This window comes from Trichosurus vulpecula, chromosome 4 (assembly GCF_011100635.1).
Source record: "Trichosurus vulpecula isolate mTriVul1 chromosome 4, mTriVul1.pri, whole genome shotgun sequence".
NCBI lineage: Eukaryota > Metazoa > Chordata > Mammalia > Diprotodontia > Phalangeridae > Trichosurus > Trichosurus vulpecula.
This window is the reverse complement of record NC_050576.1, coordinates 128,262,478-128,279,238: the sequence shown is the minus strand read 5'-3', so window position 1 is coordinate 128,279,238 and position 16,761 is coordinate 128,262,478. Positions and strand designations below refer to the sequence as shown.

At 40.0% G+C, this 16,761-nt stretch overlaps 1 protein-coding gene across 1 annotated transcript in view; it reads left to right on the top strand.

The window, feature by feature from the left end:
• Positions 1–16,761, top strand: part of LOC118846835 (sushi domain-containing protein 4-like) — a 141,909-nt gene that overhangs the window by 101,855 nt on the left and 23,293 nt on the right. The window contains exon 2 of the mRNA XM_036755541.1: positions 10,768–10,980. Coding sequence (XP_036611436.1) covers positions 10,768–10,980 — 213 coding nt within the window. The remainder of the gene's footprint in view (positions 1–10,767; positions 10,981–16,761) is intronic.

Below are 16,761 nucleotides of genomic sequence, written 5' to 3'. Positions count from 1 at the left end.
TATAAAATTGAATTGTTATTTGTAAGGCCTAGTAACCTGGGCAACCTTTTTGCCTTTTCATTTTCAGTCTATTAATGAATAGGGACTTGCTAAAATTATATTGAGGAAACTGGTAGAAATTTTGTACCTTAGTGCAACCCAATCAGAGGGGCAGAGAGAGTGGCTTGTACTTGGGAGCTGCTGCTAAGTATAAAATGCCACCATCACTCACAGGCTGCCCCATGAAGCTTTGCTTTTCATTTAAAAGGATCAGAGGCTGGTTCTCCAGACTCGTGTAGGTTAGGATGCTCTGCTTTATAGCCTAACTATTTTGCTTTGAGAGAGCCTCCTTTCAGAAGCGTTCATCATGGCTAAGGAAAATGGCTTATTTTCAAAGACTTTCCTTTTAGAGAGAATTAGGGAAGAGGATAGGTTTTGAACTTCCTGGTCTCAAATCAAGATGGTTCCGGAAAGCTGAACTAGCCCTGTCCTCCTGGGAAAAGAGATAAACTGATGATTTGTAGTGTACTTACTGAAATTTAGATAGATAGATATAGAGATATAGACATATCTAGATGTATGACTACATATCTAGGTATGTCTATATGTGTCTATAGATCTATGTATATATATATATATATAATATATATATCTGTCTATAGATGAGATATGTAGCCATAATCTAGATATAATCTAGATATGTCTATCTATAGATACATATATCCATATTTTACTAGTATTATTTTGTCTTTTTACTGCTCCCCTTTTTGTTATACCTATTTTATTTATTAATTTATCCTTCCATCCATTCATTTATTTGTTTATTGTTCAAAGCTAAGAGTTTAATTCTGCAAGGAATTGAGATTATTTAGATGGGGGAAACAATCAAAGTGCCACTTTACCATGGTCTTCTAAGTACAGGTGTACCTCATCTTGTGAAAATAGTGTATTCTGTAATATAGAAAATAGTGTATTACTGTAAAGTGACTTGCTGTAAAGCAAATCACATTTCCCCATGGGTTTCCAATGTGATTTCTAAGATTTGTTATAGAAATGTGTTTCTATGCCCACTGTTAAGTGGATTTTGTGGTCTTCTTAATACCCATATAAATCAAGTATTTTTAACCTGAGGACCATGAGCTTTTTTTAATAACTGCATTTTAACAAAATTGTTTTCCTTTGTAATCTTATGTATTTTATTTTATGCATTTAAAAAGATTATTCTGAGAAGGGGTTGATAGGCTTCACTAAACAAAGTACAAAAGAGATCAGTGTCTAAATATTCTTTAGAGCTACATCTGTTCTATATTCTTATCTAGAACCAGTTAGTTTGACACTACCCCCTACTTCTAGCCTAGGGTAGAAGTTTCTTAAGAGAAGTCCCAAAAGGGATCTGGTTTGTTTTCAAACATATAGAATTCCAGCGAAAATGTTTGGGAGTCTCTAAATTGACCAGCCTTTTTCAGACACTTCTGAATTTTTGAACCTGAACTTGTTTCAGAGAAGAGACTTGAAGCTATGAGTGTCCTGAGTAGATGAGTCCTTGGACATTCTAACATTGCCATGAGCCAAACCTACTGGATAATACCAGGAGCTCAGATGCTGCCTGGGACATGCTACCTACCTTGGTATGTAGGCCATGGGCACCCTGGAGCATAATTATGTGCCCGGCTGAAAGGTGGCAGGAAACTTCTAACAACCTATTTATCAGCTTAGTGACACAGAACCCTTTTGCACATGCTGAAATGACTTTTGGTTAAGGATGATTTTATTTACTTAGTTGTTGTTTAGCAGATTAATCATGATGATCCCACTCTTCACGACTCTGTTTGAGGTTTTCTTGGCAAAGATACTGGAGTGGTTTGCCATTTCCTTCTCCAGTTAATTTTACAGATGAAGAAACTGAAGCAAACAGAGTTAAGTGACTTGCACAGGGTCACATAGCTAGTAAGGGTCTACTCAGGTTCCAGAGTCTGAAGGGAAATAGAAGATCTAATACAACACCCTCATTTTATATATAAGATCTCTGAAGCAGAGCAAGGGTTAGTGACTTGCCTAAGGTCATGCTGATAGTAAGAGGCAGAGCCAGGATTTGTACCCAGATCTTCTCATTCAAGTCCAGTGCCATTTCTACAATAGCACATTAGTAAATCCCTTGATCTTGCTTCTTTTATATCATCTTCCCTGCTGAGTCCTTGTTAGAGAAGTATGCGATTCTCAAAAAGATGAACCAATGCACTGCTAGGCAAAGAGTATTATTATCTAAATCACTTTAAAACTTTGGTTCATACCTTATATAAGTAGCATACTTCATCTATAACAAGGACTCAGCGATGAAGATAGAAGCAAAAATCCCAGATACACCAAAATATTTAGAGAAGCATTTTTTGTTGTAGTGAAGAAGTGGAAATAAAGTGGGTGCCCATGAGTTGGGGAGGGGGGGATGGCTAAACAAATAGTATACAAATGTAATGGCAATGATGAATGAAGCCTGTGAAGAAACCTGGAGAGACTTATGTGAAGTAGAATAGGAAGTGAAGTAAACAGAACCAGGAAGATGATATATACATAACTTCAATGTAGATGGAAAAAACTGCTCCCCTAAAATAAAAGCGAAATAGTGCTGTTGACTATGCTGGACTCCAAAGAAGAGATGAGAAAAGGTACTTCCTTACTTTGCAGAAGTGGGGGACCGCTACATATATGGTAGGAGTTGGTGCGCTGGTTAGTTTTGCTGAACTGTTCTTTTTCCCTCTTTTTTAAAATTTTGGGTTGTGAAGAGTAGTTCTCTGAGTAGGAGAGGAGGGAGGAATATATTGAGAAATGAATGTGTTATAGAAGTGAAAGGCATCAGTAGAAATTTTAAAATTATTAAAGGTGGAACATAGGAGGTGTTGTTGTTGCTAGGATTGTGTGTATTTCAGTTTAAAAGATTGTCATATGGTATTTGGAATTAACAGTCTCTCAGGGGTCAAGGCTCACTTTAGTCCTTTTTGTTGCTGAGATTAGTAAGATGTTATTCTATTTTCTATTATGTTATTCTATTTTCAACTAATGTTCCATTACGAGACCCCATGTGATTCAAACAGAATTATATGGGTTTTTTTTTTCTGATGATAAGCCAATAGAAAAAAACAGATTCTACCCTGGGAAGCTGGGATCTCGGGGTCCAGTTATAGTGGGAAAGATTGATTAAATGATTAACAGTAACTTCCAGAAGTAGCTTGCCAGCTTGAAATTCCTCCCTCTCTTAGGATCCTTGAAGTCATGGACTAATTTTTGCATTTATATCCCTGTATACCCATAGTAGGTACTTAAGAAATGCAATTGATTAATTGGTACCTAATGCAATCATTGGCCCTTCTTTCTCTGGAACATTATAACCAGCTTTCATGGTATTAACTGCAATGAGGTTAAAAAAAAGTGGATTTAATTGAGGAATCAGGAGACCTGAGTTCTGGTCTCAGCTCTGCTACTGCCTCACTGTGAAATCTTCCTGGCCGGAAACTAGGAGTGTCTTCCCCTCCCAGACAGATATTTTGTGATGGTAAATTAGGCTATCTTTTGTCTCAATTTTTACCTAGCCCTTTGTCATTGAATGGGTGTTGCTTCAGACAAACTGAGGCCTGGGAAAGATTAATTTTGTATTTAATTAATTTTATTTTCATTAAATTAATTAATTTAGAAAGGCCAAGGTCATCCACTGCATCCTGGGATGCTGCCAGTTCTCTTCTCTTTTGTCTCTCCACTGGACTTTAATGATCCTGGAGGAGTGTGGCTGATGACTTTGCACAGCTCTGCCTCACTTAAATACAATTCAGGAGCAAGTCAGGATATCATTCCCACGACGTCATTGGCCCTTTTTGAGAATGAAGGACCAACAACATAGATATTTTTGGACCTCAGTTGGCTCATTTGTCAAATGAGATTATTGGATTAAATTATTTATGTTGTAGATAGATGGCTGTCCATGGAATCAGGAAGACCTGGGTTCACATCCCACTTTAGACATTTACTAGCTGTGTGACCCTGGGTAATATATGTAACCTTCCCGTGCCTCAGTTTCCTCATCTGTAAAATGAAAAGGTTAAACTCAAAGACCTCTGAGGTCCCTTTTACTTCTAAATCTATGATCTATGCTATCCGGCTTTCATGTTCTAACTCTTAGTGCTAGAGAATATAATTTTCAAAGGCAGATCCTGAATCTTTTCTTTCATCAATTTGGTTCAGTCAGGTGCCTTTCTTGTTGAAGAACTGGATTTGTGAATGTCTGGCATAATGAGTCAGGTTTTCTGTTCCTTCCTTCACATCTCTCAGGCAACCACTATGAGTCTGAATTCTGAAAGCATTTTTTGGAGCCGTTGAGGAAAGTTCTCATGTTGTTCACTCAATATACATTTATTAAATACTGAAAAGGTTACAGAAAAATGTAAAATGAGTTTCCAGGTCTCAAGATGCTTCCAGTCTCATCCCTGATTTAAGATGTACATCTATTCAAAGTTGCAAAGACAATACTGTTATCCCTTCCACATCACAGGAGTTAGCAGCACAGCACCCCCACCATCTGGAAGATCCATGCAAAATTTTTTGGCCTTCCCTTCATACCAGAGAAGAAGTCTGAATTTTTTCTTTTTCTTTTATGAGGTATTTACAGTACCTTATTATAAAATTTGGGTTAAGTATTTGGTCATAGACTCTGTGTCGCCTGCTGGCCTTCGGATGTCGTTTACAGCTTCCACAAAACTCTCCCAAAATTCCCATTTAATTTTTATGCCACCCCGCAATACATCAAAACCATGATGCGGAAAGTCACAATGTGATAGAGAAAATTGCATAAGACCATGGAATATTAATTGAAGATGGTGAGATAGTGGAAAGATCTTTACCTACTTTCAGCTTTGCACCAAGACCCTCTGTGGTTTTTGGAAGACCATTTAACCTCTTTGGTACCCCTATCCCTTCATGGGAAAATACAGAGGGCCAAATTAGATTCTCTCCATAGTCCCTTCTGGCTTCAACACACCATGGTTCTAAACGCCAGATGAATGGACAAATGATAAATGTTATATAAGTTCAAATGAGAAGTTCAGAGGAGCTTACGGTCCCTGTTAAAATTCCCAGGTCCTTTTATAAATAAAACAGTTCTGCTTAAACTTTAGCAGGCATGCTGCCTTTGCTTTACCCTTTGACCCCCTCACCAGATAAATGGAGCAAAATTGATTCTTCGCCTGTATTCTGTTTCCTCCCTAAAGGCTCATCTAGCAATTTACAGAGGAATGGAAAGCCAGCCTTAGCCCTAAATTGATTTAACTACATTTGATACACTCTTCCTGTCTTGAATAAGACTTTTCTGTTATAATAACCCAAAAGATTGCTTTTCACACCTCCTTCATTTTTATGATTCTTTTCAAAGGCTCCTAGTGTAGTTCACAGTAAAATTCTCCAGTTGGTTTCATCACACTCAAGAGTAACCAAAGCAGGAGTGTCGAGTCCTCATAATGAGACCAAGGGCTTGACTACTCTTTTTTTATGTGAGAAAGCAGCGCTACTTTCAAACAATAGCTGCAAATACATCCATTTGGGCAGGAGATGGTAAGAAGAAAGATTCTGTGCTAAAGGAGAATGGAGAGATGACCACTGTCCCTCTGTCTTCTTATAGGAAGCAGCAGCTTCTGCTCTGTCCTATAATAGGTCTCATATAGACACTGGAGCCTGGGGTTTGACTCCCAGGTCAGCTGATGACTTGTTCCACACCAAGAAATAAGAGCAAGGAATTGTTAATAAGAACAATAATAGCTAGCATTTACATAGTGCTTTAAAGTTTGCAAAGAACTTTACAGATATTATTTCCTTTTATCTCCATGATAACCCTGGGAGGTAGGTGCTATTTTATTCCCATTTTATAGGTGAGGAAACTGAAGCTCTTGGCAGTTCAGTGAAAAGCCCAAGATCTCACAGCTAGTAAGTATTTGAGGCTGGATTTGAGCTCAGGTTTTCCAGACACCAGGCCTAGCAGGATATCCACACCTAATTAACTTTTTTTGAGGCAATCAGAGTTAAGTGACTTGTCCAGGGTCACACTAATCTGAGGTCAGATTTGAACTCAAGTCCTTCTGATTCCAGGGCTGGTGCACTATCTACTGTGCCACCTAGCTGCCCCCTGCCTAATTCACTTTAGAAGGTGACAACAACCTGATGACTGTGACTTGACCTGATTTAACCTTCATATTAACATGAAAAACCGTATTGAAGGGAAACTATTGTCCGTTCTACTTAATCTTCTCCCTTCCTTTAAGCCTCAAGAGCCAGTGGGCATAGTGAATGGAGTACTGAATTCAGATTCTGCCTTTGATACTGACTAGCTGCATAACTCTGGGGCAGGTAACTTAATCTCTGTGAGCCTCAGTTTGGTCATCCTGAAATGGATGTGTTGTGAGGAACAACTAAGAAAATGTATCTGAAGTGTTTTGTCAACTTTAAAGCACCAGCCTTTATACCTTTATTTGCCACTTCTGTGAGAATGGAGTTTAGGAGATAGAATGGGAATTGATAAATACCCAAAGACGAATGATTCCTAACTTTGAAAGCCTTAGGGTGTCTGATCAATCCATTGACCAACCATGACCTTGGAGGAGTCCTGCTGACACGGGCTACCTCCTTCGTGATAGAGAGGTGGTGGTTTCAGAATGAAGATTAAGACAGGTTTGGGGGAGGACACAGATGATGCAGTTTTGTTTCACTATGCATGTTTGTAATAGCAGATTTGGGTTTGGTTTTTTTTTTTTTGCTTTCTCAGTGGAGATGAGAGGGAGAGAAGGTGGACATACATTTAAAAAAGTAAATTTTCATTTAAAAAACTACATACAAATTTGAAAAAAAAGAAAAAATGTTTAAAAGATGATTGATTCTTAGGTCAGAAGAGATAGCATGTTATACAGTGAAACAAGCATTGGAGTGGGAAGCAGGAAATCTGGTTCATAGTCTTGGCTTTATCACTAATTAGCTATGTGATTTTAGACAAGTCATTTCCTACCTCTCGGCCTCTGTTTCCTCGTCTGTAAAATGGGAGAACTGAACCTGATCTTCTCAAAGGTTCCTTCCAGCTCAAACATTCTATGACTCCATGATATTCAACAGACTTCATGTCCAGATAAAATAGAACGCCTATCATCACTTAATGCACGTGTTGTCTGATGGCCTAGTAGATATATTGGTTGATGGTGGTACTTATCATCTTCATAGGGTGACCCTTTACAAAATGGCCTTATGGAAAATTGATCCAGTTTGGAAATTGATCTGCAGGGAGATGAGAAGGAAGGTGATCATTTGAAAAGTGGCATTTGCAGCTCTGACGATCCCAGGCAAAAAAAAAAAATTATCCTGCTTAATAGAAGTAATTTTCCAAGGTGAAGAATAGTCCCTCCTTTTACCATTCCAGGCTTCACTTGAGTTGTGCTCACACATTTCCTTCTTTTTTATTCCAGGAATTGCATCCATAAATCTGTATTTCTATCTGATTGTTGACATAGGCACATCAAAAAGTCAAGGAAGTGTGGTGCTGGGAGTGGAGTATCTTGTAGTATCTTTTCAAAGCAGAAAAGGTAGACAGGCTATACAAGTTTTCAGACATAGGTTTTTTTTGTTATGTTGTTTTCATAAAGTGTATAGAATTGACTTTTGGGAAACACTGCTACTCTCAGTCCTACATTTCACGAATTTCACATCTTTTATTTATGATGGCGGGACTCATTTATCTGATAGAGTCAAGGCTAGATGCTGAATCTTCAACTTTCTAATAAAACTATTTCTCTCTTCATAATGTGAATGGAAGGAATCTCTCTAGCCAAGTGGTCTGTGCCTAAAATAGGATCATTGGGGTCCGTGCTTAGCTGGAGTTTTTGAAGGATGGGAAGGGGGTGGAGGGATGGGAGGGCTGGGCTTTCACTTTTCTTAACTGAATCTCCAGCACAGCCCTCTATTCTGTTCATAGGGTCAGAGAGAAGGAGAAAGGGGCTGGTATTTGGGATGATCAGGGAAGGAAGCCAGAAGGTAATTTATGTGGATGCGGAAAAGAGAAAAAATTGAAAAGGATTTGAAAGACGGTGTGTCCTTCACTGAATCATAGGTGGTCAGAACTGGAAAGGGTACTTGGGGATCATCTAATCCAACTCTGTCTTCATTTTACAGCTGAGAAAATTGAGCCTGAGTCAATTGGGTTGCCCAAGATGAATGAGTGACAAATCTAACACTAGAACCCTGATCTCCCAATTCCTGATTCATTCCGTGACAGTATTTCACAGCCACCACACTATATAAAATAAACAGTGACTAGGAGGCTTCGAGCCAACCAGACCCTGAGCCAGTGTGAAAGGAAGATTCTGAATTTAGTGGGAGAGACTGTAACTATTTTTATATTAGACAGGCAGACAAAGGCTCCATCATGCCTTTTGCTAGCAAATCGGCCAAAAATAAATATATAAATCATGGCAGTGGCTATCAAGGACTCTATATTTGCATGTGGTAAACTGTGATTTGATAATGAATCTCATTGCAATTAATTTTACTTTGTGGATAACATAATGAACCTGTGCTTAAGTTTCTACCACCACACCAGATTCCCCCACCTTTTGTAGACTCTCCAAAGGAAGTCATTGGCATTCTTTGTGTAGGGAACATTTGCTGACCTGTAATGCCTTGTTCCTAGAATGAAAACATAAAGCCACAGTGTGATGGCTTTCCAATATTTCTTGGGGGCCCCCCTATGAGCATTAATTGCTTCACTGCTGTGTGGGAAAGCAATTTGTACATTAACAGCACAGCAATAAACAGCCATCATGTATTGGGAGATGAGGCGAGGAGAAAAGAGAGAAAATTTCTTCTTCGAACAAGCGACATTAGCGACATTTAGGCTCATTTTGACGAAATGCCAAACATTCTTCCAGTTCACAAGTGGCAGAATTTCTGATTTGATTCAGAAGTAGATGCAGTCTGTCCTCCCTGCCAGTTTCTACCACCACATCCCTTGTATCGATGACAACATGAAGCAAAATTCTTTAGCCAAGACCCCGTGGAATCCAGCTCTCTTACTCTCTCCTCTGTTACCTTTTTTGTTTGGCTGCCCTGGCACAATCAACAGAAAACTGCTATAGCATCTCCTATTTGAATGCGCAAAACATCTGGAAAAAAATCAGATCCCAGCCAAGGACAACCAAGTTCCTTTTTTTCGCCATCCTTATTTTATAATCCAAGTAAGACTGTGCTAGAGAAAAATTAAAATCCCAGGGATCTTTCTCCAGGCATCACCATGTGGTCTATTAGATCCTCAGGGATCCTCAATTTTACATGGACTCTGTGTTCCTAAGACTGTTCTTTTTTAAAGTTCAGAAATGGATCATTAAGATTTTATAAGGTACATACACATTCATTACAGCTACATAAAACATAACAACAAAATCTGATAATGACACAGATGAAAAGGATTGGAAGGAGGGGAGACATAATTAGTAATTTTTGCACCTAAGGTAAACAGTACAAAATATGCCCAGGATAAATGGCCCAAAATATTTCAAATAATACTTTAAGATGAATTCAGTGGGAGCATGGGTAGATACCCTAAAATTGCCAGTGGGCAGAGACTCTGAGATATCATAAAGCTAGGGGCAAGAAGAAACAGAGCAGGTCCAGGTGGGAAGAAGCTTACCTGGTGTGTGCCTTGCCAGGAAGAAGAAGGCACCATCTGGTAGCTTCCCATTTTAACTAATTATCTCATTAACCAGTATCCAAACTCAGTTGTTTTTATGCTGCTGAAGGAGTACAAGTACTGTCAGTGCCCTCTAAAAGACAGGACCCACGAGCAAAGTCCTAGTTGCTCCACCTTAGTTATAGTTCTCAGAAGGAAACTCAGAACCAAATAAGATATTATTGTTATTATATATAATAAAAGTGTAGACCCACAGGCATAATCCTCTTAGCAGACCATAATTTGGCATTTATGATTTTGTTATGTTCCTTTTTATTCCTTATTTTGTTTATTTGATTTTTAATGACTTGATGGTTATTAAGTCTGTAATAAAAGACTATTTGTAAAGAAAAATATTGTATAAGGTGGCATGGTTCATTTCCTCTCCTTCTGCCATGCAGAATGTTTTCATGGCTCTTGGAGATGGTCAGCTAACTCCAGTGAGCAGTCTGCAGAACAGGAGGCTGACAGACCAACCCCTCCTGAGGTAGGGGAAGACACAATTTCAATGATGTGGCTTAAGTTATGCATACATAGCTCACACATGAACACTCAGGGAATATTTGGTGAATTTGTGAGTGTCAGAATAACATAAACAGAGCCATGCCAATTTGGTAGAAGATGCACCAAAAGATAGCCTCCATGTCCAAGTTCTATATCATGGCTCCCTCTGTAAAATGGGAATATCAGACCTGCAACTAGAACATTCAGGTTTGGAGGAACAGGAAAGACAGACATGTGAGGGGGATGATAGTGTCTGTTGAAGGGTCAGTTCTTCAGCTCACTCCTGCTGTAAAGTAGATCCCACAAAATTTTTCATCCCTCCCCTGTCAACCTGAATCCTGCTGACTCAGTCATTAAACAGGAAACTATGAGCCCTCCTGGGTAAATGATAGAACACAGAAGAGAACAGGGTCTGGGATTATCTCCTTGAGCAATTTCATTTCACCCTGGGTCCTGTGTGTTTGAAACTTCTACAAAACCAAGCCAAAGTGATCCTAGAGGATACTGGGCATGGGTTCAGAGACTTCTCTGATTTATCCTTACAGGGTTTGATGATCTCCGTGCTTGTGCTGACCCAGGAATCCCAGAGTATGGCTCTCGAACCCCCAGTGGAAGTGTTTTCTTTGAAGATTCTGTAGCCCGATTTCATTGCCAAGAAGGCTACAAGCTTAGGGGCCCGCCAAGGAGACTGTGTATGAAACACTTGAATGGTTCCCTAGGCTGGATACCAACTGATACACCGGTGTGCCTACCAGAAGGTAAGCTATTTGGCATCCTGTGAAAGATCCAGACTTAAGATAGGTTTGTGTGTCTCCCATGGTGTTTGCTGAAGATTTTCAAGGTTATGCGTGGATCAAAATCTAGCATTCTAGTGGACATTTCAGTTGTTAAAAACCTTGTGCACATTGACCAACATGAGTGTATAATGAGGTCAGGGAGAAAGGAAGACTTAATTTCAACAACTAAAAGGATACCATGCCTTCTTTATCCCAATTATAATTCTATTCATCACCATTTTTGTCAACTCTGAGATAGCATCCAGCTAACATTAGGGCTCTCTGTTACTAGGTTGCCAAATCTGTGGGCATTTCCATTTTACTCAGAGAGGAGCTTGGCAAAAAATATTGTTTGAATACTGTATAGGATGATCTCAAAGATATATATGTTTCTCAGAGGATTAAATCAATTACAACTTATTAGTTCCATGCCAGGGGTAATTCATTTAAAGGAAGAAAGGAATGTGGAAAGCAGTGACAGATGAGCAAGATATAGATTTATTTCTAGTCATTATCCCTAAACCTATTGGAAGAAATAACTTGATTTTTGCTGTATGAGTGCATATTTGGGGTTTTAGAAATATGTTTAGTTTAACTAATTGGAAAGATGAACAACAGTTCTTCATCTATCTCAATGGACAAACTGAAGCAGTCCTATACTGATAAATCACAAACATTAATTTGGGCTTAAAATTTCAAGGTGGCATAAGGCTTATATCCTACCTAGTTCATTAGAAATCAGAATTTTGGCTTCTGGCAAGTATTGATTTTATTTCTTTGGACAAAGCTTTTATCATTACAAGTCATAAAACTGTCCACTGAATTTAGTGTGTGTTTCCCCCCCATGAAACCTTTTAAACAGCATTTGGCCTGAGAAGAAGAAAGACTTGACAGCTTTTTGGGGTCTTGTTTCTAAGTTGAAAGACAAGCACACATACTACCAGTAGAGGAAAGCAACATAACAGAGGATTTGGATTTTTTTTTAAACTAGGAAAGGAAACAAGCATTTATAGAGTACCTACTATATGCCAGGCACTATGCTTAACACTTTACAAATATTATCTCATTTGGTCCTCACAATAACCATGGGAGGTAGGTACTTTTATTATCCCTACTTTACAGTTGAGTAAATTGAGGCCGACAGAAGTTAAGTGACTAGCCCAGCATCACACAGCTAGTAAGTGTCTGAGGCTTGATTTGAAGGTAGGTCTTCCTGACTCTAGGCTTGGCATTCTATGCACTGAGCTACCCAGCTTCTCCTAGCTTGTCACTGTGAAGTGAAAACCCCTAAGCAGAAAGTCCTTGATTGGCATGGCTGTCCCTAGCTTCCAGGTGCACAGTGAGCAAGTCTTTTGCAAAGGGTGATCAGGTCTTCCTTCTCAAATCAGCAATACTAATAAGCATAATAATTATGCGTGTATATGTGTGTGTATGTATATATATGTATATATGCACATATATATGTATGTATATGTATAAAATTTCCTTAAAAACTACTCAGAAGGGGCAGCTAGGTGGCTCAGTGAGTAGAGCACCGGCCCTGAAGTCAGGAGGACCTGAGTTCAAATCCGGCCTCAGACACTTGACACACTTACTAGCTGTGTGATCTTGGGCAAGTCACTTAACCCCAATTGCCCTGCCTTCCCCCCTGCAAAAAAAAAACTACTCAGAAACCAAGAAGCCCAACTTTGAGGTAGAACCTAAAATTGAATCTTCAATAAAAGGGAAGATCCAATAACCTATTTTGTTAAATGATTTCTAATCATAAACCATGCTTACTTGTCCCAATTAGAGATTTGGAAGGGTAAAGGTGAAGTATATGGATGGCTGAACTGTTCTTTCTCCTATAAAGTTCTGCCAAGGTTACTGTGATCCATGAGCCCTGTTCCCCAAGCACACTTATGCTTTTCATGTTAATAACTGGGCCTCATCTTGTGGCAGAATCATTATAAGGCAGCTGGGCAGGGTGGCACATTCCTTTAAACCTGGCTACTAGGGAAGACTCTGGCCATTGAATCATTAGAGTTCTGGTGTTCTGAGCTGTACTAGGCCTGTTGCCAATCTGGGGTCCATGCTAAGTCTGGCACCAATATGGTAAGCCCCTGAGTAGGGGGGAACGGGAGATGGGAAAAGATCTCCAGGTTGCCCAAGAAAGACAAACCAGTCTAGGTAAGAGACAGAGCAGATCAGGGCTTCTGGGTCTAACAGCAATGAGGTTAGGACACACCTCTAATCTGGGCAAGATACCCCTGCTCCTCTCTTCTTTGGGGATGCTCTGGGTACTTAGACTAGAGTCTAGACCAAGGTGACTGCCTCTATGAAGACACTGTCTATGAGTTCAAGGTAGCCAGGTGAGGTTCCTCAGCTCTTTTGGCTTCCTGGCCAGGAGAAGAGGAATGGTCAAGGCCATGGGTAATACTGGAGCTTGGGGGATGCACTCAGTGCCCAGAGATGTCCATATTGTGATAGTTTTGTCAACTACAGCAGCTTCTGCTCTAGGGCATTGAAGCCCACAGTTGACCACATTCACATTTGAGAACTTGACCAGGAGGCAGTTGTAGTATCATTCCCAAACATGGCCATGTCCATCTACTGCATCACTGTGTCACATGGAGAAAAATGACAAAAACAAAACAGCAGCAATAAAAACAGAAATCCACTGGGATTGTAGTTACTGTGGCCCTGCAAGACCTTATTCACTTCTTTCATAGTCTTAAGGTCAGTCACATACTGACTAGCAGTCAGCCTTCTCAGCAACAGATGATAGATCAGGGTCTGAAACCACTGAACCACTGGGCCACAAGTGGCTGCTGACATACAGGCATCCATGGTCAGCTTGAGTTCATTGATCAGTGGCCAAAGTGATTTTCCTAATATGCAGGTGTAGCCGTGTCATACCCTTGTTCAGTAAGCTCCAGTGACTCCCTGTTACCTCCCTGATCAAACATAAAAGCTTTTGTTTCCCAAGTCTTCTTACTCTACTCTGTACGAGACACTCTATAATCCAGGAACACCGACCTATTTGCCAAGCCTTATCACACAACAATTCATCTTCCAACTCTGTGCTTTGCACTGAATGTCCCTCATGCCTAGAATGCCTAACCCCTTTACCTAGGCCTTGGCCTCCTTCAAACTCAATTCAAACCCACTTTCCTCGGATATTTCCTGTCCCCTACCTCCATTGTTAACATCTTCCTTCTTAGATTATCATACACTTAAACTGTATGTATTCTGTATGTAAACATGAACTCCTTGAGGCAAGGGACTGTATATTTGCCTTTCTTTGTGTTCCCAGCCCTTAGCACAGTGCCTGTCCCATAGTAAGCGTTGATTAAAGGTTAGTTGACTGAGCCATCATCCACATACAGTTTTATCACTCTCACGAGAATAGAGCCGGTGTGTCCAAGCCAATGAAAGTAATCTCTTCCCATCAAAAGCTGCCCAAGAAGTTTCCTGACACTAGACACAGGGTGCTGTTCTGGTTGAACTGAGAAAACTAGGTATAGCTACAGTTGTTGGAACTGTTTGATAGTCAGATGGCCAGGTCATGGTTAGAGATTTTTGCAGGCAGCTAGGTGGTGCAATGGATAGAGTATGGAATTTGGCATCAGGAAGACCTGAGTTTGAATCCTGCCTCAGATAGTTACTAGCTGTGTGACTCTGGGCAAGTCATATACAATTATCCCTTATACATGGTTGGAACTAGCGGCATGGTGTCCCCACAATCTGAAAAATCTGTGCAAAAATTTTTGGTCCTCCTTTCATACAAGAGAAGAAGTCTGAACTCTTTCTTTTATGGTGTATTTACAGTACCTTATTGTAAAATTTGAGTTAAGCATTTCTGAGTTTCTAGACTTTTTCAGTGTCATCTGTTGACCTTCACGTGTTATCTGTGGCTTCCACAAAACTCTCCCCAAATTCCCATTTATGGTCATTTCTTATGCCAGCCTGCAATATATTGGAGAAAGCCATGATGTAGAAGAGATAACTGTATTGTCTCTCAGCCTCAGTCTCCTTATCTTCAGAATGGAGATAATAAGATCTTCCTCCCTGGGTTGTTGGGAGGTTCAAATGAGCTAACATATGTAAAGCCCTAGAGTGCTACATAAATACCAGCTATTATCATTATTATTGTTAATTGTTACTATTATGGTACAGTCCTTGGTGTACAAGAAAACAGGTGTCCCAAGTGTGGGAAGCAGAGGACCTTAATGATGTCTTCTCTCCCAGATTGTGCTCCATGTAAAGGAAAGTGACAAAGAGCTTCTGAAACCACTTATACCAGGAGGCATCAGATGGCATGGGACACCTTGAGTCACTTGGTTGTAGTGAAGGAACTTTCCCTTTCATAGAAACTCATCTTGAGATCCTACATGGCCCTGGCAGCATGCCAGCCCTGTTAGCTAGCGCAATCTTATGACTCATGCTCAGGAAGATGTGAAAGACAATACTTTGGGGAAGACAGAGGTCACCCCTATCGTCTATGATATCATTTTGTCCCCATGTGCTCAGAAATCATAAGTACCACTCCCTCTGCTTCTCACCGAAGGGAAGCTGGAGCTGGGACAAAGAAGGACTCTCCAGGCTAACGGAGGGGAACGAAAAGCTACCCTCTACCCCAGGCCTTTGTGCCCCCAAGTCCCTGCTTCCTCTCCCTTGCCAGGCCTTTGCAATTCAACAGCATTTTTATTATAACTGCCCTATATATGCCAGGTCCCTGTTAGATGCTCTTGACAGAAAGACATCAAAGAACGTATATTTCTACTGGTATGTAATCAGAATGTTGATTTCACCTCTTAGGTAAAACTAATTTTTGCAAAGCTATCTCTATTCCCCCATCTTGTTATTGCTATCAGCTAATCAGTTACACTGGTGAATTATCAGATACGTAGAATCATAATTCAGAGCTTCCGTGGACCCTTAATCTTGTCAATGTGGATACTCCTTCCACTAGTTCAATTCTCTGTAGAATTATTGAGGAGACATTGGAGATTATCTCACAGGAAGGATTCCCACCCCCAAGAAGTTAACTGACTTATCTAAGGCCATAATTAAGGGAAAAATATGAACTAAGAACCCCAGACTTCCAAACTTCCAGGCCAGCCATCGGGATGTACTTCCACACAAGCAAATATTTTCTTAAGTATATGTTTTTCTTCACTTTCCTTCTCATATATCCATGTGTGTTGCTGTCTTTCATTCTTACATAGGTAGGCATTCACTCCATACTTTTCTTTGAATATTTCACTTATTTCAAGTAAACTTGATATGCTGAATTTTGAACTTACAAAATGGTTAGTTTAAGGAAACATGTGACTTTGGAAAAGTAATTTCCCCACCCTGGGTCCCCATGTCTTTGTAATTTAGGGGGCTAGTTTAAGTAATATGACTCTGATTCTTCTTATAGTACTTAAAGCCTCTAGCGTTAAGGTGGCTGTACCTACCAATGCTTCATAATGAAGTGTGCCATCACTGGTATTACTAGCTAATTGTTGTTATTGTTGAGTTGTATCCAACTCTTCATGACCCTGTTTGGGGATTTCTTGGCAGAGATACTGAAGTGGTTTGCCATTTCCTTCTCCAACTCACTTTACAGATGAGGAAACAGGCAAACAGGGTTAAGTGACTTGCCCAGGGTCACACAGCTAGTAAGTGTTTGAGGCCACATTTGAATTAAGGTCTTCCTGACTCTAGACCCACAACTCTATCCACTGCACCATCTAGCTGTCCCCCCTAGCTAACTAGCTAGCATTTGTTTAGCAT